General features: G+C 45.3%; 1 protein-coding gene and 1 long non-coding RNA gene across 2 annotated transcripts in view; one reads left to right on the top strand and one right to left on the bottom strand.

The window, feature by feature from the left end:
* LOC126542079 (myb-binding protein 1A-like) overlaps positions 1 to 8,768 on the bottom strand; it is a 63,420-nt gene extending 54,652 nt beyond the window's left edge. Inside the window, exons 1-6 of the mRNA XM_050189083.3 lie at positions 8,521 to 8,768; positions 8,195 to 8,299; positions 7,901 to 7,981; positions 3,034 to 3,204; positions 1,784 to 1,906; positions 1,279 to 1,371 (exon numbers count right to left, since the gene is read on the bottom strand). Coding sequence (XP_050045040.1) covers positions 1,279 to 1,371; positions 1,784 to 1,906; positions 3,034 to 3,204; positions 7,901 to 7,981; positions 8,195 to 8,299; positions 8,521 to 8,679 — 732 coding nt within the window. The 5' untranslated portion in view covers positions 8,680 to 8,768. The remainder of the gene's footprint in view (positions 1 to 1,278; positions 1,372 to 1,783; positions 1,907 to 3,033; positions 3,205 to 7,900; positions 7,982 to 8,194; positions 8,300 to 8,520) is intronic.
* A 1,955-nt stretch (positions 8,769 to 10,723) lies between these two features.
* LOC140216383 (uncharacterized) lies at positions 10,724 to 13,701 on the top strand. The gene is made up of 2 exons (XR_011893035.1): positions 10,724 to 11,184; positions 12,275 to 13,701. It is a non-coding gene; the product is annotated as an uncharacterized lncRNA (long non-coding RNA).
* The last annotated feature ends 12,500 nt before the right edge of the window (positions 13,702 to 26,201 follow it).

Below are 26,201 nucleotides of genomic sequence, written 5' to 3' on the forward strand. Positions count from 1 at the left end.
AAACAGCTAGGAGCCCAAACTACATTGTTTCAAATATTTATTTAAAAAAGAAAGAAATATTTAATGTTTACTGGTGTCACATGCTGATGTCTAACAGCAACATGTGAATATACTCGACATAACTTACCGCAACCGCACATTTTTTATCATGCAGACAAGGTAAGCAACCTTCCCCTTTGGCATTTCTCTATCACTGTTAAAACACAGCTCACACAAGATGACTGCAATAGGCATGCACACTAAACAAAAGGTATGACATCATGCCACTAGCGAGTAAAAGGTACTGCTCAGAAGCAAAAAAAAAAAAGAGGCATCAACACAGCAATGCAATATTTTTTTCATCTGACACAAGGAAGGCTGTTTAGCCACCCACAGTACAAAAAAGAAGGCGTGGAAGTCAAACACAGTCAACGACAAATTTTTCAGCCATGTCTTATAATTCGGACGCCTTCGCGCCGCCGCCGAATATTCCATAGAGCCAATGCACAAGGACATCTGTAATTTTGGACGTTGAAACCGTTCGTCGTCCGATGTTTCGGATTTTTGCCGTGACCTCAGGTCCGAAATGGCATTAATTGAAGCTACCACCGTAGCGATTTTGAGTATCTCGCAGGCCTGAACCAATGCTCTCGCACGCCGATCCGCTGGCAGCCGTAGTATTGTGCTGTCGTTAGGCCTAGCATCTTCGATCTTCGCTACTATGCTTGCTGTCTTTCGGTGCCATCTCTTTTCATTTAAAGGATTCGCCACTGTCATTTAAAGGATTCACCGCAATGGCGCCGACTCCGCCTTCGTACTCCTCTCCGATGGCGTCGAAGCGCGGAAAGCCCGGAAAGCGTTGCATAAAGCCGATTCCCGAAAGTCAGTTTCGCCGCATTGCAGCAGTGTTACGAGGTTAAGCATACGCAATGTATCGTGGTGAAGCATACCAAGAGTGCAAAGGGGCCACTGCCACGAAACATAAAATGTGTTTCTTGTGACCAGTATACGCGCGCGCACCCGCCGTCTCCTGTCACAGTACGAGCACCTAGATGCCTAATAATTGTATGGACATGCCTCTAAAGCTGCTTCGGTCGTGGCTGTGGGTATTTGGGCCCTTGAGGGCAGTTAAAAGGCATGCATTCTTTTTTTTTTTACATTTCCGCGGCTCCTGCGAATTCGAAAAATCAGACGTTGACCACAGTCATACGATTCCACTGGTAATGCGTTGCAGGAGTCATTGTCAAGTTAAGATGACCAGCCTCACAACAGTAGTTTCCGATAATTCATACAGCTTACCTGAAGTATCTGTACAATGTGTGCAAAGTTTTCCTTGTCCAGAATACTATCGCAACCCCAATTATCTTGTAGAAAGGCTCCATCCACCATGCCCTGCAATGAAAATTAGAAAATAGAATGTGAAGGGTGGCATCACTCGGCACCTCTATATAGACAAGAGCTGTGTGGTGTTGGCTACTGTTTACTACTACTGCTACTGTTAACACAATGTGGAACGTTTTGTTGCTACTGTCCTAATAATCTGTAGGCTGCATGCAATACCATCAGATGTGTTTTGCAATAATAAAGCACATGGTTTTACATTTCATGGTGCCGCCATTAACATACCCTGGCTTAAACTTCTGCAGAATGGTGTACAAACGACAGGCTATGAATATTACAAATTTTTAACCCATGCTCCACAACTCTGACTCATGCTTATATGAAATTCCTGTCGAATAGCTTTAAACTGCAACACTAAAACTAGGTTGTAGCGAAATGTGAGAAGATATTTTATAGGGCTCACTGGAAATCTGGATGCTGCTTGGACCAGGACATAGAGCTTGAGGGGCGTACAGTCCTCCCACCCACAGGACAACATTTCCTGCAACTCAGGCCACACCTTCTTCTTGAAGTTCTTTTCATTCACCTGGAACACAATATAGCTATAGGTGTAACTAAGAAATAGATTTTTCTGCATATATGGCTGAAAAAGCTTCTATCAGCAACACTAGATGGCCACTGTAAAGTTTGTGCAAACATCATCAGTTCTGCATTTCACAGCTGCATGTGCTTGATCTACTGACATACCAGCAATCAACATGTGTGAAAACTCTGTGCCTAGAGTCATTACACAAGGCTCGGTGACAAACAGAACAGTGTCGAGTCTCTTCAATACACCGAATATGTGAAACAAATTTAAAAATAGGTTGATATTCCAATATCCACATATCCACCAATATCCTACATGTCCAAATTATGAAACTTAGAAAGGTAAAAGCAGGTTATGTTTGTAAAAACTGGTTTAGCAAAGCTGTTTTCATACAAGAATTAGAAAGCAAGGTAGTTAGGTGATCCTATACTTCTTTTTGTTTGCAGAATTTGTTACAGCGCATCTCTTGATAGCACTCAGTCATTTATAGTGCGCTGATATCAAACTGATTCTTGAGTTACCAGGAAAGAGGGAACTACACCAAGCTGTCCGATTTGCAATTTTGCCTCGAGAAGGAAACATTGTCACATGTCATTAATTATAAACAAGCAATGACATCTGCAACAATTCTGCCTTCTCGAGATCCAGAAATCAGCGGAAAGGACGCACAGATGCTGTAGAGAGCTTGAGTGGCTCAAACAGTTCTTAGTCACACTTCACCAAGCAAGAACCTGTCTGAGCCATCAGTATATAATGCCCTGTCACGATAAGTACAACGCAAGTAGGTGAGCACTGCCGGTGAATGGACTAGTCCAAAATTTTTCTTTTAAAGTTTTATCTACACCCTGCTGAGCTAGGCTTTACAACAACAACAGAAAAAAGAAAGACAGCACCCGGGGCAGTTTTGACATACAGCAGACCTAATATATCATGAATTCCTTCCCTTAATGTTTGAGTATATATAAAATGCTTTCATCTTTGTATGTTAAAATGTAGCGACTATACCTCAATCTAAGGCAAAATTTAATATGTAGAGGTTCAACAGTAGAAAAAGAATATTGAGAATAAAGAAGTGCAAGTGTGAACAAAGAAGCGTGTGGTTGTAAAAACAAAAAAAGCAGTACCTGGTTAAGAAGGTCCTTAAAAATGTCGCATGCCATGAGCTGGAGGTGACTGTAGCGTGTGCCAAGTTCCAGCACTTCCTTTGCAACACTGCCCGCTGCTTTGACTGCCTTCCCAGAACGGACGAGGGCAGCAAGTGCAAGGCAGCGCCCCAGGATAACATGGTTCTTATCCTAGAAAAAAATCACGGACATCGACACACGCACACAAGATTAAACCACCTCGGGAGGAGTGCACAGCCTTACACACAATTACAGCAAACTGACTCAAAACGTTTTTGTCTCCTGCAAACCGAGATTGAGCTTCTTCTATAAGAGCATTATATACACAGCTGGCACACATAGCCTTTGTGGGCTTTGCTGTGCTTTCTGCCAAATTTAAAGAAGAATGCAGTTCTCGTCCTCTACGCCACGAAATGAATCGCAGTTATGGCAGGTGAGTAAATTTTATGAGGCTATGTGTTCGGCAGTCTGGGCGGAGCAGGCCTACCCATTCCCTCCCCTTCTCCCCCTCTCTTGCATCACATCTTGCCACATGTTCTACTTAATATATTGAAATAATAATCCCATCCAGCTATTCTTATAGCAGTTTGCAAGAGTTTGAACTGTCTTGCATTCAACACGCAAGGTCAAAATTACAACCTTAATTATTTCTTTTTTCTCCCAGAAGAGTATGGGCACCTTTTGTACTTTTGAACACAGTCAAATAAAAAAAAAAGTCAATTTTTTTTATTATCATTGCGTTAGTTTGCCTTGCGGCATCAAAAGGAAGTGTTACACATAGTCCACATAGTCCATGTTAGACATAGTATATAGTCCAATAAGGAGCGGTGATGAGGGCCAAAGATTCACTTGTGTAAGTCTGGCGGCCGATTAGGGTGGATGCCCACTGTCCTGCGGGCAGACCTCCACTCTAACACACATGCTCTGGGAGTGTGGGTCGACATGCCCCAAGTTCATCAAGGAGGAGTGGGACTTGCTTCTGCATAGCCCCGCTCCAGACAAGCAAATCCTGGCTGTCCGACGTGCCCGTGACCGGGCCAGTGGGCTAGGCCTGCGATCCCGACATGGGACTAGCCGGGTGCATGACGAGGTTGTGTCCTCGCTGGACCTGCAATAAAGTTTCTTCGCTCACTCACGGTTCAGATGACGTCGACGAGCTGACTGCAGACCAGGGCATGTCCATAGCAAGTGCTGTAGGTTCGCTTTCTGTGGTGGCGCAGGACAGTACAGGCATCTAGAGGAGGTGTCGATATATCACCACTGTGCGTGGAGGGATGGTGTGACAGGCGCACTCACGCGAACTTTTTGGAGCGATACCTCCTCTAGACAGGTAAGGCCACCCAAGAGGTCAGAATCACACAGAGGTATGAGAGCTCGCGTGGTGTGCCGGAAAATTTCTTTCTGAATGTCCATTGTTTCAGAGTGTGGGAGCATGAGCAGAGGCATGACCGTCAAGGGATAGAATGCGGCATCTGCGGAATGCGGAATCCAACAGACTTGAACCAGGCTTGGATAAGTCATCGCACCGCGATGAAAGTCCATCGCTACACCAGCTGTACAATCGACATGACAGAGTGAGTGCACCGCTTGCGTCAAATCGGTGTAGAAGATCATGCTCCTTGGGCTTTGCACCTCGGCGATTGGCAACAGTCGTCAGGTCATCGCGGAGTGCAACTAGTCCCGCCAGTATTGAGGTAATGGGTGTATCAAACTCATAAGAACAAGTCTGGTTTACATCTGGATATGAGAGGCACACTAAGCACATATGAAGAATTGCCAAACTCAACCCGGCATCCACATAGGCACCTAGGCCTATTTCCTGGAACTCCGAACAGGAAGGCACAGGTGTGGTGGTTCTCACGGAATTTGAGTTTCAATTATTCAAGCGCCAAATTCAACCAAGTGGCTTTTTAGTCACTTGGCAGTGGCCCCACGGGGCTAGCTGCAATAAGGATTGATCTACTAAGAGGATAGACGGGTCCAGGTAATTCGTCAAGGCAGCAGCCTCAGGAACACTACTGTGTTTTATCACCTGCGCTTCACGTCTTTGATGAATGAGCTCATCAAGTATGTTCACCTGATCTTCTGCCCCAAGTGTAGCAATAGGTGTGAGCCTTGGAAGGCCTGTAATCACGCGCATGGCTTTGCAGTTAAGGTTTTCCTGTCGAGCCCATTCTGCTTTGGTAAGACACTGAAACTGTGATAGATAGATCAAGCGAGGCTGGAATACGGAGCAAACCAGCAGCTGAGCAATACGAGTGCAAGCCTCACCTGATTTCTGGGCAATGCGACTAAAAAGGTAGAGCATGCTAGAAGCGGATATGCGGGCAGATCATAGCCAGGGCTATGCTGATCCGGATGCAGAAAATTGCACTCCAAGCACTCGAGCTATGGTTACCTCTGCCAAGACGTGACCGTCGAGCGTAAGTCGAAGAGGGGCTTGGTTAAGATTTTGAAGGCCCCAGCTGTTAGCAATTCTCATGCAAGAGGTCTTTTCAGTCAACAGCATGAGCTCCACTGACTTGCACCAAGCAAGTGTTATATCAAGTGCTTCCTGCAGTGCCCGCTTCAAAGAGTGACGTGTAGTCCATACCGTCACATCATCAGCATACATTAAGAATTGTACGTCCGGAATATTTGACAGCTCCCATGCCATCGGCAGTATCGCAACATTAAACAATATCAGCGCAAGAACGGATCCCTGCGGCATTCCGCACTTGGTCGCAAACTGTCCATAGTTCTTTCCGAGAAGACGGACGGAAAAGGAGCACTCACGAAGAAATTATTGTATGAATGCGCTAGCACAAGGAGGCAAGTGAATCCACTGCAGGATACCAAGCACAGCCTCATGGCTCACATTGTCATAAGCTCGACGTATGTCCATCACAAGCAGCGTCCGCACACAGTGGGACAAACCACCAATGAGTACCGCGGAGGAAAGGTATTCCAAGCCATCTTCAGTGCCCAGTTAAGGCCGAAATCCAATCTGGGTTGGGTGATACCACCAGAAATGCTCAAGCCACCAGCTGAGGCACATCGCCACCATTCGCTCTATCAGCTTACATAGTGTGGCGGTAAGGGCGATTGGTCACAGGTTTGTGAGAATGTCAGGTGGCTTTCCCTGCTTCGGAATGGTCACAACAGCCACGTGTTTCCATGACATCGGAACCCCTCCGGTGTTCCACACAATATATATATAGTCAAGAAGCCACTCAAGAGCAGGTTCCCCCATGTTTTTGTACAGTACCTCGTAGAGTATGCCATCAGGTCCAGGGGCAGTCCACGATTAAGCCTTGTTGATTGCCGCCAATGGTACAGCCATGACAAACAATGACTCCAAGCCGTCAACAGCCCCTTACATGGGACTCCTCCCACATGGGCCGGAATGGTGGATGAGCGGGTAATGGTGCGAGGTGCACTGTCGAAATTTGGATACAAAGATTGCACAACCTCCGGTACGAATACCGCAGGGCCCAGTCCAGATGCAAGACACACTGGAGACCGAGTCAGGGGTATGTGGACCTCGTTCCATTGCCTGGAATGTCCACCACACCGAAGCTGTAGTAGATGAAGGTCCAAGCGACGCACACCATTCCATCCAGTTGCTCTGGGAAAGTTTCTTCTCATGTCTGCGAGCCACTGCAGTTGCTCGGTTGAGGTTGTAACAAGCAAAGCTGGAGTCTGGACAGCAAGACACAACACTCTCCGCACGCCGACGTTCTGCCCACAGACGTAGAAGTTGTAGATCTGTCGCTGGACGAGACTCATCGACCCATATGCACTGTGTAGCACTGGAAACTGAAGTCCTAATGATGTTCACGAGGTCCACATGAGCATCGCCAGCATTTGACAACATCCATATATTTGGTTTAGCACGGAATAGATCCCCGTTAGTTACATGACACTTTCGGCGTAAGCGCCGGGGACAATCTGGTTATATGCCTATATGTATGGACTAGTGGTCACTGCCCTAACAATCTGGTTCTTGATTCCAGTTGACTGATGCATGGCCCAATCATCAAGTGAAATCCCAGGAGTAAGCCGAGACACCAGCATGATCCCGACGACGAGTTGATGTGGCTGGGGCGCTAAGAAGCACGAACTAGGCATCTAGAAAAGTTTCTACGACTATCTGGCCTCGGGCGCTAGTGGCGGAATGCCCCTAGGCCATGTGTGGTGCATTAAAGTCACCCGCTACTAATATTGGACGGCGGGAGAACGGCTGACGCAGATGTCGCAGCCATCCGGGACAGATTTGGGTGTTGCTTCCGCTGTACGGCCACACATAGCAGGATACCAGAATAACATCAGTGTGAGAAAGGCAAATCAACACGGCAACCACTTCTTGCCACTGAGTGCACCACTGTGATAGTCAAATTACAGATGTCAAAGTAACAAGAGGTTACATTAAAGCAGAAAGACCCGAAAATGTCATCTCTATACAACGCGAAATATGAGTAGCCTAGGCAAAAGAAAAAAAAATTTGAAACACATATAGCAGTTTTTCTCAGAGCACATATGCATTCACCTTTCGCACAAGATAACTTTGCTAGGCCTCAACACTCACATAACCGGAAAAGCATACAAATGAGTTTGCGCTTCATCACAGGCTCATTTTTTTTTTTTTAATCTACACACTGCACTCAAATACGAGAGACATATAAACATAGCTAGGTGTGTGTATCCAAATCACTAAAAAGTCCTGCAACACGCTGATCCGAAACTAAACAACACTCTTAATTTATCCTTGCATAAAATTTGCTGATCGAGTATCAATGTGTTATTGAAAACATAACAAATTTAACTGGCGGTCAGTGTTATACAACATAGTAAGTGTTTGCTTTACATAAAAATTCTGAAGTCATACCTCCTTTGTGTCTTCGGGAAGATTTTTCAGAATGAAGCCTTGAACTTGTTCCGCAGTGACCTCGGGGAACGTCCTGAGAACCTACCGATGACAAAAGACGCACACAACGATGCAAATAGACAGAACACCCAAACAATTAAATTGCATCACACCGATCGTGGCTTTGCATCTTTCATCCTTCAAAATACACAGCCTAACACGAAATGGCCGTAAGACGAACATCCGCATAAATTAATAGCGCGAACGAATATCGGTACTGTTTGTCGCGCGGTTACTTACGAAGTGACACCTTACCTCCACAAGTGTTGCAGCAAATCCAACCCGGGCGAACTTTCGTGTTGATGGCAGGCCCTTGATCAGTCGCTCGATCGTGTACTGCAACTTATTGGAAGAGTCAGACTGAAAAAGAAAGCGCAATAGCCTTGAGCAGCAGTGCCAAGCTGGGCAAATCGAAGACGTCTAGCTATAGTCTCGGGGAGCCAACTTAAAAGCGCAATCGTTCGGTCGCGAGCTCTTTTGTTTTGATCGACATCACCAAAGAGAGACGCAGGGGTTCTTTAGTCACGAACTCCTGCCACACTTCCAAAATCAGAAAAAAAAAAGAAAAAACGAAGCCGTACCTCTTCCGATGACTTCATCAACTCCTTGATGACGGTTTCAGCACCACTAACGCGATATTCCAACTTTGTATCGGCTAGCTTGTAGAAAGCGTCAAGGAAGCGACTCTTGCGCTGCTTTTCAGCGCTGTTCTCGACAGCTTCAGAATCATCCCCATGCATTTCACAGCCGTTAAACACGCCGCAACAGAAAACACGTGCCGCTGTTTGTCTGCTAGCGTAGTGTGTTTGCTTGTGTGTTTATCCAGCAGAGGGCTTTGCAGTCGCTGGATGGATGGATGGATGGGTGGATGGACGATTGAGGCTCAATCCTTTGAATCGGGCAGCGGCGGTGCGCGCCACCTAGCCTTGAATGGTACTATGGGGCTCTTGCATTGCCCAGGGGGCGCTGCGAAAAAGGTGCTAAAAAGCGCCCTCTGTTCTAAAATGGGTCGTACCAAGCTCGGTCGTCTGCTTCGGAAAGCACGTTTACAATATGGACCCGCCACTTTCGGTTGTGTTTTATCACGGCCTGCAGCGAATATCGGGCGCCGAAGATTTTTTCAGGGGTGGCACGCTGCGTAAAGGCAAGAAATGATGCAGTGCCGAACACGTGTATGCCGTTCAAGAATTAAGCGGCGAAGTTTTAGCGCGGTGTCGATCGCAAGTGAAGCGAGTCGCGTACGAAGTGGAACTTCAGGTAAGGTTTGCACGCTGCTAGATTCAGGCGCACAAACGCGAGGAAATGCTTGCTATAAATGAATCCACAGTAGCGATAAGCAGACATCATGTGTACGGAACTTCTCGAGCACACGACGGTACGCGCCGCGACGGCAGCGGTCTTTCACCATGCCGCGATGTACGAACTGCTCGAGCGCACGATCGTACGCACCGCGACGGCAGCGGTCTTTCGACACGCCGCGAAACGGCGGGTCTCCTGCAATCTTTGTTGACTGCATGCCGCTAAACAAGTAGTTTTAGTAACTCGTGCAATGCATGTGAGCTCGCACGTACGTGCGAATCGCGCTGCAGCGCGAGCTCGTGCGCTGCTCGCTTGATGTAGCTTTTAATGACAACGCTAGAACATCGATCTGCTGTAATCAATACTATCTTGCTGCGCTGCCTCAACATGCTGGCTTGAGGTCAAGTATGAGCACATTTAACTCTCTAACCTGTGCTACTCGTAGTGGGGTAGTGAATTGTCACCGAATCAGCCCGGCCATTTGTGGTCATTTGCGCACACCTGGGCACTTCACCACTTCGCACCGGTCGAATTGTTAATTGTCGCTGTGGCCGGGTTTCGAATCGTGAATCACCAGCCATGCCTGCTGCTATGTCGGTCTGCCGTCGGGACTGTAGGGGCAAAAGACCGAATTTTAGAACGCAGATCTATAATCAAGCAAGCTTCAACCCAATGGGCATTGAAACTCCCTCGGACGTCCGGATAAGATCCTGATGTCCAAGTCCCAGAGCAGTCGTCCTGGGGACATCCAGTGGATATCATTATCGGACTAATTTCAACATCCAGTTCTTATCCTCCTGCGGACATCCTTAGGTCATTCGTGCTGGACATTTCGCCAATGTCCCGAGCAGGACTTCGTTCGGACTTGAGTGACGAACTGCTCTGTTGCTGAGCATTTCTGCACTTGCAAATACCAACGTAGAACCGGCCTTGAGTTCATTCAAGCTAACTACAGCTAACTTTGTTCAGTAGAGGCATCAACGTTTGTCGGCGAAATATCAATGAGTCCTCAAACATGCAGCATAAGATAAACCAAATTCGATCGAATTCTACCTGCCCATGGGATTTTTTTCTTCTGGTGGAGAGCATACAGGCTACCACGGATGCAGGTTATAGTGGACTGGTTCTAAAGCACAGCGTGATCGTAAAAGCTACCAAGCTTGTGTGACCGTCTCATTATTATTACTTGCAGAGCCACAGAAACATTTCTGTGCTTAGAGTGCTTACGCGTTATCAAACATATCCTTTTTGGACCATCACGCTCGCCAGATATCGATGTGACCAGAGACCGACTGTCCCATTGTATAGTTGACGTCCATTTACGACGCTTTTCAAATAATAATTAACAGCAGCCTCTCATTTGGAAACTTCAGAAATATTTCTATTATCCCTAAAAACGCAGAAAACGCGTCGCAAGCATACCTATTATGCTACCAGCGCAATCTTTTCTGAAACTTAGCATACCCTGCATTCTTTTTCGCGGGAGACTATTTCTATTTATCGTTTGGGGCATCCTTCTGGCAGTATTTTTGAAAGTGTGGATGGGCAGAATTTCACTGATGGCATTAACCCTGTTTTTGTATACACTGCTGTTGTGACAGTTAACAACACAATAATAATTTCCAGTCATCCGAGGAGGCGCCGTCGGAAACAAGAGACGTTTCGCGCGCAGCGCGAGCTAAGCGCGGGCGCGACCTTGAATGGAAGCGGCGAAAACGTACACCTGTGGGAGGTGCAATCGTTCCGCCAGGAGAGAAACGAGCGCCATGCGAGCGCCGGCGTCTAGGATGAAACTTGGCGTGCGAAAAAGGCGCGAAGGCGAGCGTTACGCGCGTTTATTGTGAGTGCATAGGCGCCATTTTCAGTTGTCACTACGGCTGCGCAAGGTGCTCAAGGATGTTGTTTCTTTCTCCTGGGTTCCTGGCCGGGTTGGCCCCACAGAAAAGGTAAGCTGAAGCGTACCTGGACTTTATACTATACTACGTGTTGTCGGTATGTTCTACAGGCCACATATGCGCAGTAGTTCAAGTGAGCGGCTTTCTTTTAGTCGCATATATGCAAGGAGGTGCTGCTGTACGCGATTGCTTGCGGTCGCATACGTCGCTGGGAGCTGCTACTCACTATTAATACTCTGTAGCGCACGCAAAGTATGCAGAGAGCTCGCAAGAGATTTGCTGAAGAGACAGCGGCACGGGAGACGAAGAAATCCTTTCAACTTCTCTATTCTCCGTGCACCGGGCAGGAGTGTTCTCCGACCAGTCCATCTGTTGTTTCGCAGTCCTTGTGCAAACGGTTGGAAACCGTACCTTGTGTTAACGTGAACGAAATCGTTCAGAAACCCGAGTCGTCAGAATATGACACACTTTCAGAAGACTCCACATTCTGTGACCGCGACTACTCCGGGCGATTGAGATTCGGTGCGGATGGCTTTCCACTTCGTGAGTCAGGCAGCAATGTATGCATATTTAATTTCTATAGTAACGCATGATAAAATTGAAAATTTTTATATTAGCTGGTGAGATTGTAAATGTGGAATTTAATACAAGTAATACTTTGGGATCTCCTAAACATAACTACTGGCTTGTATACATGCCTAAACATACAGCACAGCTGTATAATTGAGCCTTTACCCCAGCGTCAAGGTATCTAATTACTAAAGAAATCCTAAAATTAGCAGCTTTGAGACCTAGGCTAATTTGGAGCAATATTTTAAAATATGCGCACTGTATTGCAATGTCAGGTGATTGTAAGTTTACACTATTCACATTAAACAAACTATTCTCATAGAGTAGTGTTTGCAGTCTTTTGCTTCGTAAATTGGTAACTCGTTCCATGGAAGAAATATTTTTATTTTTGTTTTGGCGTGGCTGTTGCAGGCAGGTAATTTTTGAGCTCACAGTCAGGTTTGTTAATTTATTATGTATCTTTCCTAGTACAAAATAAGAGGTGTTTTGCCATATTGTGTTGGTAACAACATTGAGATTTTATTACTGGTCACAGTTTTCGAACTTGTTCAAGCATGTGTTCTTTCTTCAGATGCGTTATGCCACTGTTGAATTCACCAAAGCTGAAGAAGTGGAAGTTGTTCCTACAAGTTGGATCTCCGACAACAAGTGTTGGTGGCCAGCTCACGCAAAGCCCGAAAAGCTTTTGTCAATGGTGAAAAAAATCACACCCGGTGGAATCAACGTGGAAAGAGTTTGACATTTCTGTAAAAGGGTTATTGGTGGGAGCCATGTTTTGGTATGGTGATTTTTTAGAACAAAATGAGAGTAAAAACTTGACCATTGCATTGTCATTTATTGTTCAGCCACATACGATCATGCACGTAAAAAGCTGAATAAAAGTCAGTTCACATCGGACCTGAGCAGTGACCCTGACATGGTTCAAAAAAGACGCTGCCGAGCACCATTTGTACACACAGACTCGGATTAAAGTGACTCGCAACCTTCTCCAAGCTCTCTGAAGCAGCTGCGAATCCCAGAGGTTCCCGAAGATATTCCGCAGAGCGAGGTAAATGTGGTCACTACAGCTTTGTAACGCAAAAAATATAGCTGCTGTAAATAAAATATGATTACTTTATTCGTACGATGGTGCCCCTTTAAAGCTTTCTCTTAGTTTATGATTGCTTGCTCTGTCTAACATCTGTGAATGTGTCCCATGTTTTGTCCATCTGTGCAAGAGAGCTCCGTGGGGGACAACAGTGCCATTCCGGTTCTATGAGCCTGAGTTCATTTGCTGTTTCCAAGGTATTGCTAGATAAAGCTGCTTGAAAAAAGGCACGGTCCAAATAATTTAGGTCTCAGCTGTGCGATATTTTAGGTGTGAGTATTGCCAGTACCTTTATGTTCCTTAGTCATTACTGAATGTAGTGAAATGTGGTAGCGTACTGATTGCCAACTTTTTTTCTGGGATTCGACGAGCCTCACCTCACGATTCATTCACGCTAATGAAACAGTCAATGCCTGTGCTCTCTTCATGTCTCGTATTCCATGTGGCATTCTGTGCTTCTTTTTTCATGTTCCCTGATGTTAAGGTGAAGAATAAGTGTATTGCAGTGAAAGAAGTGTACCATGCTTTTGAAGTACACTGAGGGCTACACCTGGTCCTGCCTACCTTGATGTTTCTAAATATGTATTATCGCGATAGTGGTGCTTAGTAGACGTTCTCATATTATGTGATCTCATTTCACTCTTGTAGCACTTGGGGGCTGGAAATTTTAATGTACTGCTGTGAAAGCTGTCACCTGCAGCCTTTGTCTTAGTTTGTGGTAATAAGTTGTTGACATTTATTATAATGCAGGACTGTCATATGCATTCTGTCTCTGAATCTTATAGGTTTGCAGTATCTTGTCTCGTGACCAGTTCTGTGTTTAAATACTTGTAACACTTGCATTACTAGCGACTCTCTGTATTAAATCGAGCTTTTGTAATAGAAATGAATAAAAATATCTGTGAAAGTGATTGTCTCTCCATTTTATGTAAACTTAGCTTGCTTTGGAGTCTGCGTTCCATGGGTGCAAGTTGTATTTTCATTAGTACATGCCAGTACTGCATCATCTTTGCAGCACAGATTCTACAGAAGGCCAATGTTTACGCTAACTGTGCTATTTAGCCCATTTAAATAAAAATGAACATCCTGCAGACATCCCTTAATGGTCCACGGTTCGTCGTACGGATGTGTGACGGACGTTTAGCAATGAAAACGTAAACAAATTCTTGCGTCCGTGGAACATCCGTATATCCGTTCTAGACATCCGCGGGACACCCCTCGGACTGCCAATTAGTATGCGCCTGGTAGTCCTGTGGATGTCCGCCGTACGCCCTTAGGCGATCTGCGGACGTCCTATGGATGACCAAGATATCCAGAATCGGTAGTCCAGTGGATGTCCACAGGAGTTCACATGCCCATTGGGAAGACAGGTGAAGCAGTCAGCATGGCGCAAAGTTTCGCTTACCCAGCGCGACGAACTGCAGTTAATTATCCAGCGCGCCCGACGCTCCGCTTCGTGAAGCCTTGAAGGGAAACGATAGAATCGGATGTTGGGATTCAGGCCTTCTTGTTCATGGCAGCCCACGACGCTGCAGTATCGACGGTAACGCTTTTTCGATGCTGAGCTAGGTCCCTCCGGATCGGCATCGCCGATTCCTTCTGCTTCCAGCATTACGTCCCACGGCACACGGAGAGTCCGTTTTCGTTAAACTATAGGCTGCGACCAGCTCGCAGCGTGGTCGACGTGGTCTGTGAGAAGTGACGAGCCTTTTCTCACTCGCAACAGGGCAGAAAAAAGTGCGAATCTACGCAAAACTCGGCCTAGAAACGTGCTTCGCCACAGCCAGAGCTCAATACGACCCAAGCTGGTACGACCCAGATGTCGTTTCCCGCGCCGCCACCAGGCGCGCTACTATACCTCAACCTCCAGCGCAAGACGCCCATATGCATGCATACCTATGTACTTACTCCTTTACTTTTGCGTTGATATTATCCACCAATCAGATAGCCTCCGTTTAGATATTTCTACCTGTTCAAAGTCTATTTTACTTTCACTGTCTTTAAAACCCAAAGCTTTGAATAGTTCCCCGTTACATTCAACTGCAGGGTGAAGTTGTTTACAAGCAAGTATCAGGTGTTCAGCCGTTTCCTTCTCGTCTCCACACGCCCCGCACAATCCTGGTATTTGGCTCGGTACGTTTTAGTCCGCAGTACACCTGTCCTGGCCTCAAACAACAATGAGCTTCCCTTAGAGTTATCGTAAAGATTTTCTTTGGCTATTTCTTGCTTAAACGTCCTAGCTCTAATGCTGATTGGTTTGCATCTCTGTTTTCCACATACGCCTCTCTGTCTCCTCAACCTTTTTCTTGACGGATGATTCCTTACCTGTCCCCCCACTGCTGCCCAAGTATTTGCTTGTCAATTTTCTAGTTCGCTTCCTCCACTTTGTGTCAACATTCCTCGTGTATAAGTAACTGAAAACCTTCCTAGCCCACCGCATTTCCCCCATTTTTTTCAATCGCTCCTCAAATGCTACCATGCTACTAGCCTCTCTGCCCTCGAAAGAAGACCATCCCAGATCCCCCTGCACCCCAAGATTTGGTGTCTTGTGCTCCCAGAGCGAGCCTACCCACACCACGTTGCCTAGTTTCCAACTGTTGCCGGGTCTCTGCTCTCACACATAGAACTGCATTGGCACATGCGCCAGCTGAAAAATTGTTCGCTCAGAGAACGTTCTTTAATAAAAAAATTTGTGATTTTAAACGCTCTCTGTTCTTTTTTGACCTACTAAATTTTTTAATAGTTTTCTTTAGTTTCTTGAAAAAGCTACTCTCAAACCGGGTCATTCTTGACGTTCAGACGCTCTTTTTTTATTCTATGCGCTCTTCACACCATTTGGTCATCTATGATTTGGTTCTTTATTCTATGACTTCCCCTCTATGACTTCCCACTGATCTCCTGTTCGTTATTCTATGGTGGTTCTTCGCGCCGCAGTGGTTTAATTCTCTCTTTTGTGTTTTTTTGCAAATGACATGACACGATAACATTCGCTGCCAATTTGCAAGGACGTATCTAACGCGTCAATGTAGTACCTCACAGTGCGAAACAGTTGCTGTACGTGAGAGAGGGCTAGGGGCAGAGAGGTCACCTAACCTGCACTTGGGAAAGAGGACGGGAACGAAAATAAGCTGATGATGGAACAGAAGTGCAAACGAAATACAATGTACTAGCAAATATTGCAGGGCAAATACTAGCCCTACGATGTGTACAGCCTTTTAGGCATCTTCATATCCCACCCTGCGTGTCCTTGAAACAGGCGTACATACGATATATCGTGGAGTGCGAGTTTCTGTTGTTTGTACTGACCGCTAGCGTTTCATTCCTTTATTAGGGATGGTGGGGGGCAGAGATAGTGAATGATAATTTTAATATAATAATAAGGTGGCAGTTTCGCCCGAAAGACGAACCATCGATTGCGTTAACTAGTAAAAAATGGTAGATTTATCGGCCTCATAAAGTTGTAAACATAGGCATGGTATCACGCGCGCACAAGCAAACATTAACACATCTCAATCGATTACAGCAGAAACTCGATGTCAAAACGCTGGAGTGAGTAAGCGCAGCAGCAGCAGCGAGTGAATTGACCCTTGTGCTTCCGCCCACATCAACGTGAACTATTTATTATGAACGAGAAGAAAGGAAACTGAGGGGCACAATTTTTATTATATATGTAATGCAGGAAAGAGACTACAAACCTTTTGGAAGAGTACCAGAATCTGGAAGACTTTGGAAGATGTATTTACTTAACATTTTCAGCTGGTGGACCAGCCTTCGTCAGAGTACAATAATGCATGAACAACACATCCACAGCTTTAAAAGCACCGTATAAAGAGCAGAGGGCACACTATCTGCGCTGACTAGAATGTATACACTGCGCATCATAAATCATTATCAATGACATGCATTTTGGAATACAAAAAATGAAATGCAGATGTCTTCAGGATACAATATATACAAACATGACTCTCACGTAAGTGCCAGTGGTGAGGGTACAGCGTGCTGAACTTTGAAGAAAAAACCCCCTATACATATATATACTATAATACCGAGATCGATCTAGTTGTCCAGCGCTGTTTATTCCCAAAAAGGCAACGCCCCAGCTGATGCGCGAAGAAGTCGAAGAACAGGGAAGATTATGATGGCTATGTACAAATGAAAATGACGAAGTACGTTAATAGTGCTTACACTGACTTCCCCCCGTCATGGAAGCGGGCAGCCTGGCCGCAGATTAGAGGTTATCTAAACGGGAAGTGAAGGGCTTGATCCGCGAGACATGAACAATTTCGGCATTCCGGCGGCGCCGGTCAGTGACGGAGTGTACTGGGCGGACGAGATAGTTCACTGCAGATGTTTGCTGCACAACGGTGTATGGGCCAATGTAGTGTTGAAGGAACTTCTCACAGAGGCCTGGAGTGTGGACTGGAGTCCAAAGCAGGACTGGGTCTCCAGGGTGAAAATGTACGTCACGGCGTTTGTTGTTGCAGTGACGTTTGCGCTCAGCTTGGGTAGCTTCTGTGCTTTCCCGGGCGATTTGACGGCAATGTGCAATTCGGGCAGCAAAATCTTCTGGAAGCGACGCGTTAGGCAAAGAAGGTGCTAACAAGAATTCTCTGTCGAATGTGGTGGCAGGAGATCGTCCATATACAAGGAAGAAAGGGCTGTAGCCGGTAGTCCGTTGAATAGCAATATTATATGCGAATGTCACAAAAGGCAGAATTTTATCCCAGTCAGTGTGGTCAGGACGGATGTACACGGAAATCATGTCAGACAGCGTACAGTGGAAGCGCTCAGTAGGGCCGTTGGTTTGCGCATGATAGGTAGAAGTAGATTTGTGGACGGTATTAGCGGTCCGAAGAGCTTCCTCGAGAACTTGGGAAATGAACACCTTGCCTCGGTCACTGAGAAGAACGCGAGGAGCCCCGTGGCGCAAGACGATGGAGCGCAAGGAAGTCGGCGACCTCAGAAGCGGTACCAGATCGCAGAGGGGCAGTCTCGGCATATCTTGTTAAATGGTCAACCGAGGTCACAATCCAACAGTGACCGGAGGGTGTCAACGGCAAGGGACCATACAAATCAGTACCAAGAAATTCAAAAGGTGCGTCCGGGCAAGGGAGAGGTTGTAATAAACCGACAGGAGGGGATGTCGAGCGTTTGCAGTGCTGACATGACGCACAAGGGGCAATGTATTTGGCCACCATTGTGGATAGGCAAAGCCAGAAGCAGCGGGTCTTGATGCGGTCGTAAGTCTTGTGGAAGCCTAAATGGCCAGCTGATACGTCGTTGTGAAGTGCCTCTAATACAGGCGAAGGCAGCGAGGCAGAACTGGGACCCACCGGTGGCCTGTTGGGTGGTAAACGTAGCAATGTAGCACGCCATCTTGAAGGCAGAATTGTTGAAGTTGGCGTCGCAAGCGGCTGTTGGGTGGTTCGGCGAACCCACTAAGGCGATCCACGAGAGCTCGACAGTAGGAGTCGGCCCGCTGAAGCGACGCGAAATAAGACCGTGATGAAAGCGTAACTTGGTCCAGGGGCGTTATCAAGAGCTGGTGTGAGGCAGGAGTAGCATCGGAACGACGTGGTGCGGAAGACAATGGCGCGTTATTGGGAGAGAGCGAGAGTGGGCAGCGAGACAATGCGTCTGCATCAAGATGACTTTTTCCAGACTTGTACGTTATTGTAAAGTCATATTCCTGCAAGCGGAGTATCCAGCGTCCTAAGCGTCCTGACATGTTTTTCATTGATGACAGCCAGCACAGAGCATGATGGTCGGTGACAATGGTGAATTGGCGGCCGTTAAGGTATGGGCGAAATTTCTTAATCGACCAAACGATAGCAAGGCACTCTTGCTCTGTAACGGTGTAGTTCCGCTCAGCTGGAGAAAGTGTTCAGCTGGCATATGCTATGACTTGCTCTTTAGAGGCTGCATTACGTTGCAGAAGTACTGCGCCAATACCTTGTGCACTTGCGTCAGTATGGAGTATGGTGGGGGCTCGATTATTGAAGTGGCGAAGCACTAGTCCGAAAGTAAGATGTCGCTTAAGAGCTTGAAAAGCCGACTCGCAGTCGCTAGTCCATGTGCTGGTCCATGCGCTGTTTATTCCCAAAAAGGCAACGCCCCAGTTCATGCGCGAATAAGTCGAAGAACAGGGAAGATGATGATGGCTATGTACAAATATATATATATATATATATATATATATATATATATATATATATAGTTGGTTGACTGAGCTATAATGACAGTATTATCTGCATACTGTTACACTCCAACAGAGACCATACCAGCAATATCATTTACATAAGTAATACAAACAGTGGACCGAGTATAAAGCCTTGGGGGACACCGGATTTTTTAAAGAAATATTTTGTCGCTACGTCCGTGAGCTGTCATTCAATAAACCTTGATCTCTCTACATCATTTAAAGATAGTCATATGTGTGATGTGCTTATTCTCCAAGGTCAAAAAAGCCACTTTTCATTAAGGTATTAAGGTCTATGAATCTGCAGACATTTTACATATTACGCTGTCACACAATTCTGGAATATGTGCTATGGCGGAAGATATTGCATTTGCTGCACGTTTTTCCTGATCAGGCATACATTTTTGTTAGCGAGACAAGGTGCAATTTTACTTTTATCATCATCAGCAGCAGCAGCCTATTTTATGTCTACTGCAGGACGAAGGCCTCTCTCTGCAATGTTCAAATACCCCTGTCATGCGCCAACCAATTCCAACTTGCGCCTGCAAATTTCTTAATTTCATCATCAAACCTAGCCTTCTGCCATCCTCGACTGCATTTACCTTCTCTTGGCACCAATTCTGCACCCACCGGTTATCTAACCTACACATTACATGACCTGCCCAGCTCAATTTCTTTCTCTTAATGTCAACTAGAATATTGGCTATCCTCGTTTCCTCTCTGATCCGCACCGCTTTCTTCCTGTCTCTTAATGTTACACCTAACATTCTTCAGTCCATCGCTTTTTGTGCGGTCCATAACCTCTTCTCGAGCTTTGTCAGTCTCCAAGTTTCTGCCCCATATGTTAGCACCAGAGGAATGCACTGATTGTACACCTTTATTTTTAGTGTCAGTGGTAAGCTTCCTGTCAGTATCTGATAATGTCTACCATATGCGCTCCAACCCATTTTTATTCTTCTGTAAATTTCCTTCTCATGATCAGGATCCCCTGTGAGTAAATGACCTAGGTAAACATATATTCACTGACAGACTCTAAAGGCTGACTGGCAATCTTGAACTCTTGTTCCCTTGCCAGGCTATTGATCATTATCTTTGTTTTCTGCTTATTAATCTTCAACCCCACTCTTACACTCTCTCTGTTAAGGTCCTCAATCATTTGTTGTACCTCGTCCCCTGTGTTGCTGAACAGGACGACGTCATCTGCAAACCAAAGGTTGCCGAAATATTCGCTGTTGATCCTCACTTCTAAGCTTTGCCAGTTTAATAGCTTGAATACTTCTTCCAAGCACGCAGTGAATAGCATTGCAGAGATTGTGTATCCTTGTCTGACCCCTTTCTTTATAGGTATCTTTCTATTTTCTTGTGGAGAATTAAGGTAGCTGTGGAATCTCTGTAGATATTTTCCAAGATATTTACGTAAGCAACCTGTACTTCTTGATTGTGTAATGCCTCTATGACTGCTGGTATCTCTACTGAATCAAATTCCTTTTTGTGATCTATGAAAGCCATATAGAGAGGCTGATTGTACTCTGCAGATTTCTCGATTACCTGATTGATTACATGGATTTGATCTATTGTACAGTATCCCTTTCTGAAGCCAGCCTTCACCTACTCTTGGTTGACTGAATTCTAGGGTTGCCCTTATTCAATTGGAAATTATCCTGAATATTTTATACAATGCTGGAAGTAAGCTAATGGTCCTATAATTGTTCAATTCTTTAGCAACTCCCTTTTTGGGGATTAGTATAACGTTGGCATTCTACCACTTCTCAGGGAACCTTGAAAACACGAGACAGTTCGCATAGAGGGCCACCAGCTTTTCAAGCGTGATGTCTACTCCATCTTTGATTAAATTGACTGTTATTCCATCTTCTCCTGCCGCTTTTCCTCTTTCCATGTATTGTAATGCCCTTCTAACTTCACGGCTAGTTATAGAAGGAGCCTCTGTAACCTGTTCATTACTAATTTGAATGGAGGTATCATGGCTGTTCTGGGTATTGTACAGGTCAGTATAGAATTCTTCCGCTGCTTTTGCTATATATTTGAAATTGCTGATGATATTACCCTGCTTATCTTTCAGTGCATACATCTTGACTTGTCCTATGCCAAGTTTTCTTCTCACTGATTTCATGCTGCGTCCATTTCTTACTGCCTTCCTTAGTCTTTCTTACATTATAATTTCGTATATCCTTTATTTTGTCCTTGTTGATCAGCTTTGACAGTTCCGCAAATTCTATCTGATCTCTTGAGCTGGACACTTTCATTCTTTGTCGTTTCTTTATTAGGTCCTTTGTTGCTTGAGAGAGCTTACCTATTTGTTGCCTTGGTGCGTTACCTCCCACTTCAATTGCTACTTCTGAAGCCAGTTTTGTTACGGTTTCATTCATTACCTCTACGTCACCTTCACCTCGCTGTTCTAAGGCTGCATATTTGTTTGCAAGTACGAGCCTGAGTTGGTCTGCTTTTACTCTTACTGCGTCTAGGTTGGCCTATTTCTTCTTCACCTATTTAACTCTTTCTCTCTTCAAATTGAGGTGAATGCCAGCCCTCACAAACCTATGATCACTGAACTTTATCCTACCTAACACTTCTACATCCTGCACTATGCTGGGATCAGCAGAAAGTATGAAATCAATTTCATTTCTTGTTTCACCAATAGGGCTTTTCCAGGTCCACTTCTTGTTGCTACGCTTTCTGAAGAAGGTGTTTATTATTCACACCTTATTCCTTTCCGCAAATTCTAATGTTTCTAGGATCAACGCCTTAGTTGCCTTATTGCTCGTTCAGCAGCCTGCTTTTTCTATACTTTTGCATTAAAGTCGCTCATTGCTACACTATAATGAGTTCGCACTTTCAAATTCCACATCTTCAAAAAACTTATCTACTTCATCATCATCATGACTGGAGGTTGGAGCATAGGCTTGTACTACCTTTAATCTATACCTCTAAGTTTTATTAGAACTACTGGTACCTTATAATTAATGCTGTAGAATTCGTCAATGTTGCCCACTATGTCCTTGCGGATTAGGAATCAATCCTGCTTTGTACTGCTTCTTATCTGGAAGTCCTCTTTACTAGTGTATAAATTACCTGATTGACTTATATTGACATATTGATTAACGATGCAGTATAAATTGCATCGCTTGGTAGCATAAAAAAGAAAAACGCATAGTGGCTATTATAGTATACTACATGTCACGTCGCACAAGTGAGAGCAGGCGCGCGCGACACAGTGGCAACCTTTCCGCTGTCTATCGCGCGCATAATGTCGCCAAGCAACAATTCGGTTATGAAAGCAAGAGCCAGCGTACCAGTGTTTTGCATGTTCATTCCCTCGTGATTACAACAAAGGCGCAAAATAAAACAACGGACAAAGGAAGGCAACTCGGGGCAACCTCGTGGCAGCCAGGTTTTTGAAATGCCATGCTGCTTTCTGGGACTGGCCTAGATTTGCAAATTAATCTATTTCTTCATATATTTCAGCATTACATAGTACATTGAACGGCTTTCAGGATTGGCCCAGGTCATAAATGAACAGGCTGTAATCAATGTTTCTTTGCCAGAGTACAAAAAGTCTGCTATCATATATATGCCATCACTATTGCACATGAATCGCTCAGCTTACACGAACATGCTGGTTTATTTGACAGCACTTTGCAGAGCCCAAAATGATGCTGAAAAACCAGCTACTTGCAAAATGCTTGTCATACTTTGCATGAGATCTGCAACCCCTCCCCCCCCCCCCGTCCCCCTTCTTCTTTTTAACTTCTGTCAGTGCACCATCATTGTGGCGAACTGTATTGATCTAGACCTTGAGCAAGAGGACTAGGTCTTTAGAGCAGGCGCGATCAGATCGGACCATGCGCTCCGCTCAAACGAGGCGACCGTGTGAGACCATGTTCGGTTCCAGGAATTATTTCCTCTGTGCAAAGAGCAGGCCAACTCTTTGCAACACTTGCTTGCCAAGCTACGGTCCCAATAACGGTTGTATCGATGGAGGTTCCTCGGGTCGTAACTGGTCTACACTCTTAAGCAAAATTACACCCTTTGGGTTGTATCTTGCCACACAATAATAATCGTCACCGGCTTATCCGCATTTCATCCACAATCCACAATGACATCACCAAGCACTACCAGCTAGGCAGGTGGTTGCTGCCCCCACCTCACCCCATGCTGAAACGTCGCCAGGCAGTCGTCCAGCGACAATTGCAAACACAAACCTTCCCCAGTCCAGTGCAATTGCAGCACATTTTCCCAGCGCAATACCCGACTGCTCTTTGCAAATTATGTCAGGAAACTAGAGCGACGCTGTCACACATGTTGTGGGAGTGTCGTGTTACATCAGCTACAATGGCAGTAGCTCCGGAGGCTCTTGCGTCGAAGTGGGCCGCCGCTCTGCGCAGCTCCAACCTCAAGACACAAGAGTGGGCTGTCCAGCAAGCCCGAGAGGCGGCGACGAGGCAAGGCCTCGAAGTCCCCTCATGGGAGACCTGAGCCCGGGTCGTCAAATTTGCCGGATTCAAAATAAAGTTGTTTCCATCCATCCATTATCCACATTTCCTTTCTTTAATGATGCGAGCCCAGTACTTCCAAGTCACGAACGGCATGTGCGTTATCAGCATTACAGAGCATTCTCAGTAGGAAAGTAGCGAGCGCAGTGTCTTCAAGAAAGGAAACGCAAGCAAGCCAGATGACGATTATTGTTGTGTGGCAAATATACACCCCAAAGGGTGTACATTTGACTGTGACTGCTGTGACTCTTTCTCTGGTGGTAGAAAATTTGATCTACACTCTTATGACTCCTTTTCCTCCAAATTCATCTGAATTGACTTTTGGGGTTTTATGTGCCAAAACCACAATTTGATGATTTTATTATGAGGCATGCCATGGTGGGGGATTCCAGATTAATTTTGACCATCAGGGAATCTTTTAATGTGACCCCAATTCACGGGACGTGGGCGCTTCTGCATTTCGCTCCCATTGAAATGCGGCCGCCGTGGCTGGGATATGATCCCGCGACCTCGTGCTCAGCAGCGCAACGCCATAGCGGCCAAACAGCCACCGCGGTGGGCAGTCGGCCAGTCACCTTCCACGCTGCCTATTATGCCACTGGAGATATAACGAATCGGCTTATATATAGCCACCTATACTATGGACTACTGCTACAGCTTTGTTATCTACAGAATTACACTGTGAAAAAGGAAATGCTAGCTAAATATACCTTCACTGCAACAAATTCTTGACTTCAAGGGCATCATTCCTTTAGTAAACAAGATAGCTTTCTAAAAGCTTCGCCGTTCGCCTTCACTTCATCATTCATTTTGCCAGCTCTCTTTATCGCTCATACACATATAAAACAGGTTGTGTAAGGTTTCGAAATTAGCTCTATTGAGTGCTGTAAAATGCCCCCCAAATGTGTCCTCGCCCAAGACAAGTTGGAAGAGCCAGAGCGAAAATCTCTGGCATGCTGTGAAATGTGGTCTCAAACATTTTCTGTGTGTGACGTGTGTGTGTGTGTGTGCGCGTGCGTGCACGCGCCTTTCACCATCTAATGCTGGGGAGACAAGCTCTAAAATGCTGTGGATTGTAATATGTGACTGATATATATAAGCTTAACTCATGCTAGCTAGCATCACCACTAAGCAACGCAATAGCAGGCGTGTCAGAACAGTAGAATTTTCTAATCAAACACGCATGTTTAAAAGAGCCGACTTTTTGAATTGGTTACAGAATATTTGCCGCTTTCTCAAAAAGCATACAAGCAGCAATGTCATAACAGTAAAGAATTAAACAAGTATAGGTATATCAAAACATGGAACATTATTTGGAGTTGGAACAAAACGAAAACATAAATTCAAGTGGGGAAAACAGAAATTAGCAGTAAGAATATGAATTAGAAAGGGATGCAACAAATAAGTATGCTTATAGTAGCACTAGTATGCAGTCTGCCATACATGCTTATTGACTACATGAGAAAACCTTACCAATCTTCTACAGCAGCTCGAAAGTAGGAGAGCAGTTCACAGGAAGATGGGGGCGTGAAGCGATTGACACTGGTATAACAAGCACCGTCGCTGAAGCCAACGTTTCTACTCTGGGTTTGCCTAGGGAGTGAGCAGCAACACTTTCACCCGGCAGCTAGTGATCACGCTGCGCCGAGCCAAGATACATATCTCCACTTGTGTTCCCCAGCCCTGTGGTGCCTTTGCAAGAAATTTTATCTGCAAGAGCCACAGCGACCAGCAAGGGGAGAGAGATGAAGGCAGACCCGTCGGTATGGTAGCACATGCTACATGGAAGCTATCCCAGATTAGGCATTATAAGTCAACCATCTGTGCAGCCCAAAACCTACCGTTTACATACTCTATACAAGCGTGCTGACAACTGCACATGAGACTTCAAATTGCCAGGATGGACTTCACTGTTTATTCCAATGGATATGATGAAAATCTGAGGATTTTTTCTCAGCGATAACTTGATATAATTATATTGCAAACAAAATTTTCTATATCGCGCTGCAGTAACAAGACATATCAGGTAAAACATGAATTACAGGTTAACTGAGAGATGTTTGGGCTTATAATTAGTTCACCATTTCACTTAAGCATAAACTGCAGCCGCCAGGCACTCATAATAAACCAAATTGCAAGATTGCGGGGACTAAAAAATTGGAACACAATTAAAAGAGCACAGTTTTATTGCCATGGAAAGTGAGGAACAGAGTGAGGGTCCAACAACAGTAGCTGGCAATTCTTTTGACAGCAGTTGGCGTAGCACTAGAAGAATCACCTATAGCATAGCTATGAAAACAATTGTGCAGAAAGCAAAGGACCAGCAAAATGCCTACACCAGCCTCGTCTTCAGGTGACAAGGCACCAGTATTTCTTATATTGTTGATGGAAGAATCTTGCAAATGATAAATTTAAATACCAGAATGACATGAGTTTAGGATCTGGAGAGATGTCATAAAATTAAACTTAAAGGCCTGGATTTTGTCCTTGTTTCTCTTCGTGACTGGATTCAATGTGCAACGTATGATACGCTGGCAACTGTGTTTTGCGACTAGTTGAGAAATTATGGCGTAGTGTGGCCCAATTTCAACACGTTTAATGCATCTGGTGCAACTGTCACACCCCTGACTACATAAATAGGTAGGATGATAGGTAACAGAACTGACATTTGGGCGAGCTGCTGAAGCTCCATCTTAAGTAA

This window comes from Dermacentor andersoni, chromosome 3, assembly GCF_023375885.2.
Source record: "Dermacentor andersoni chromosome 3, qqDerAnde1_hic_scaffold, whole genome shotgun sequence".
Classification (NCBI taxonomy): Eukaryota; Metazoa; Arthropoda; class Arachnida; order Ixodida; family Ixodidae; genus Dermacentor; species Dermacentor andersoni.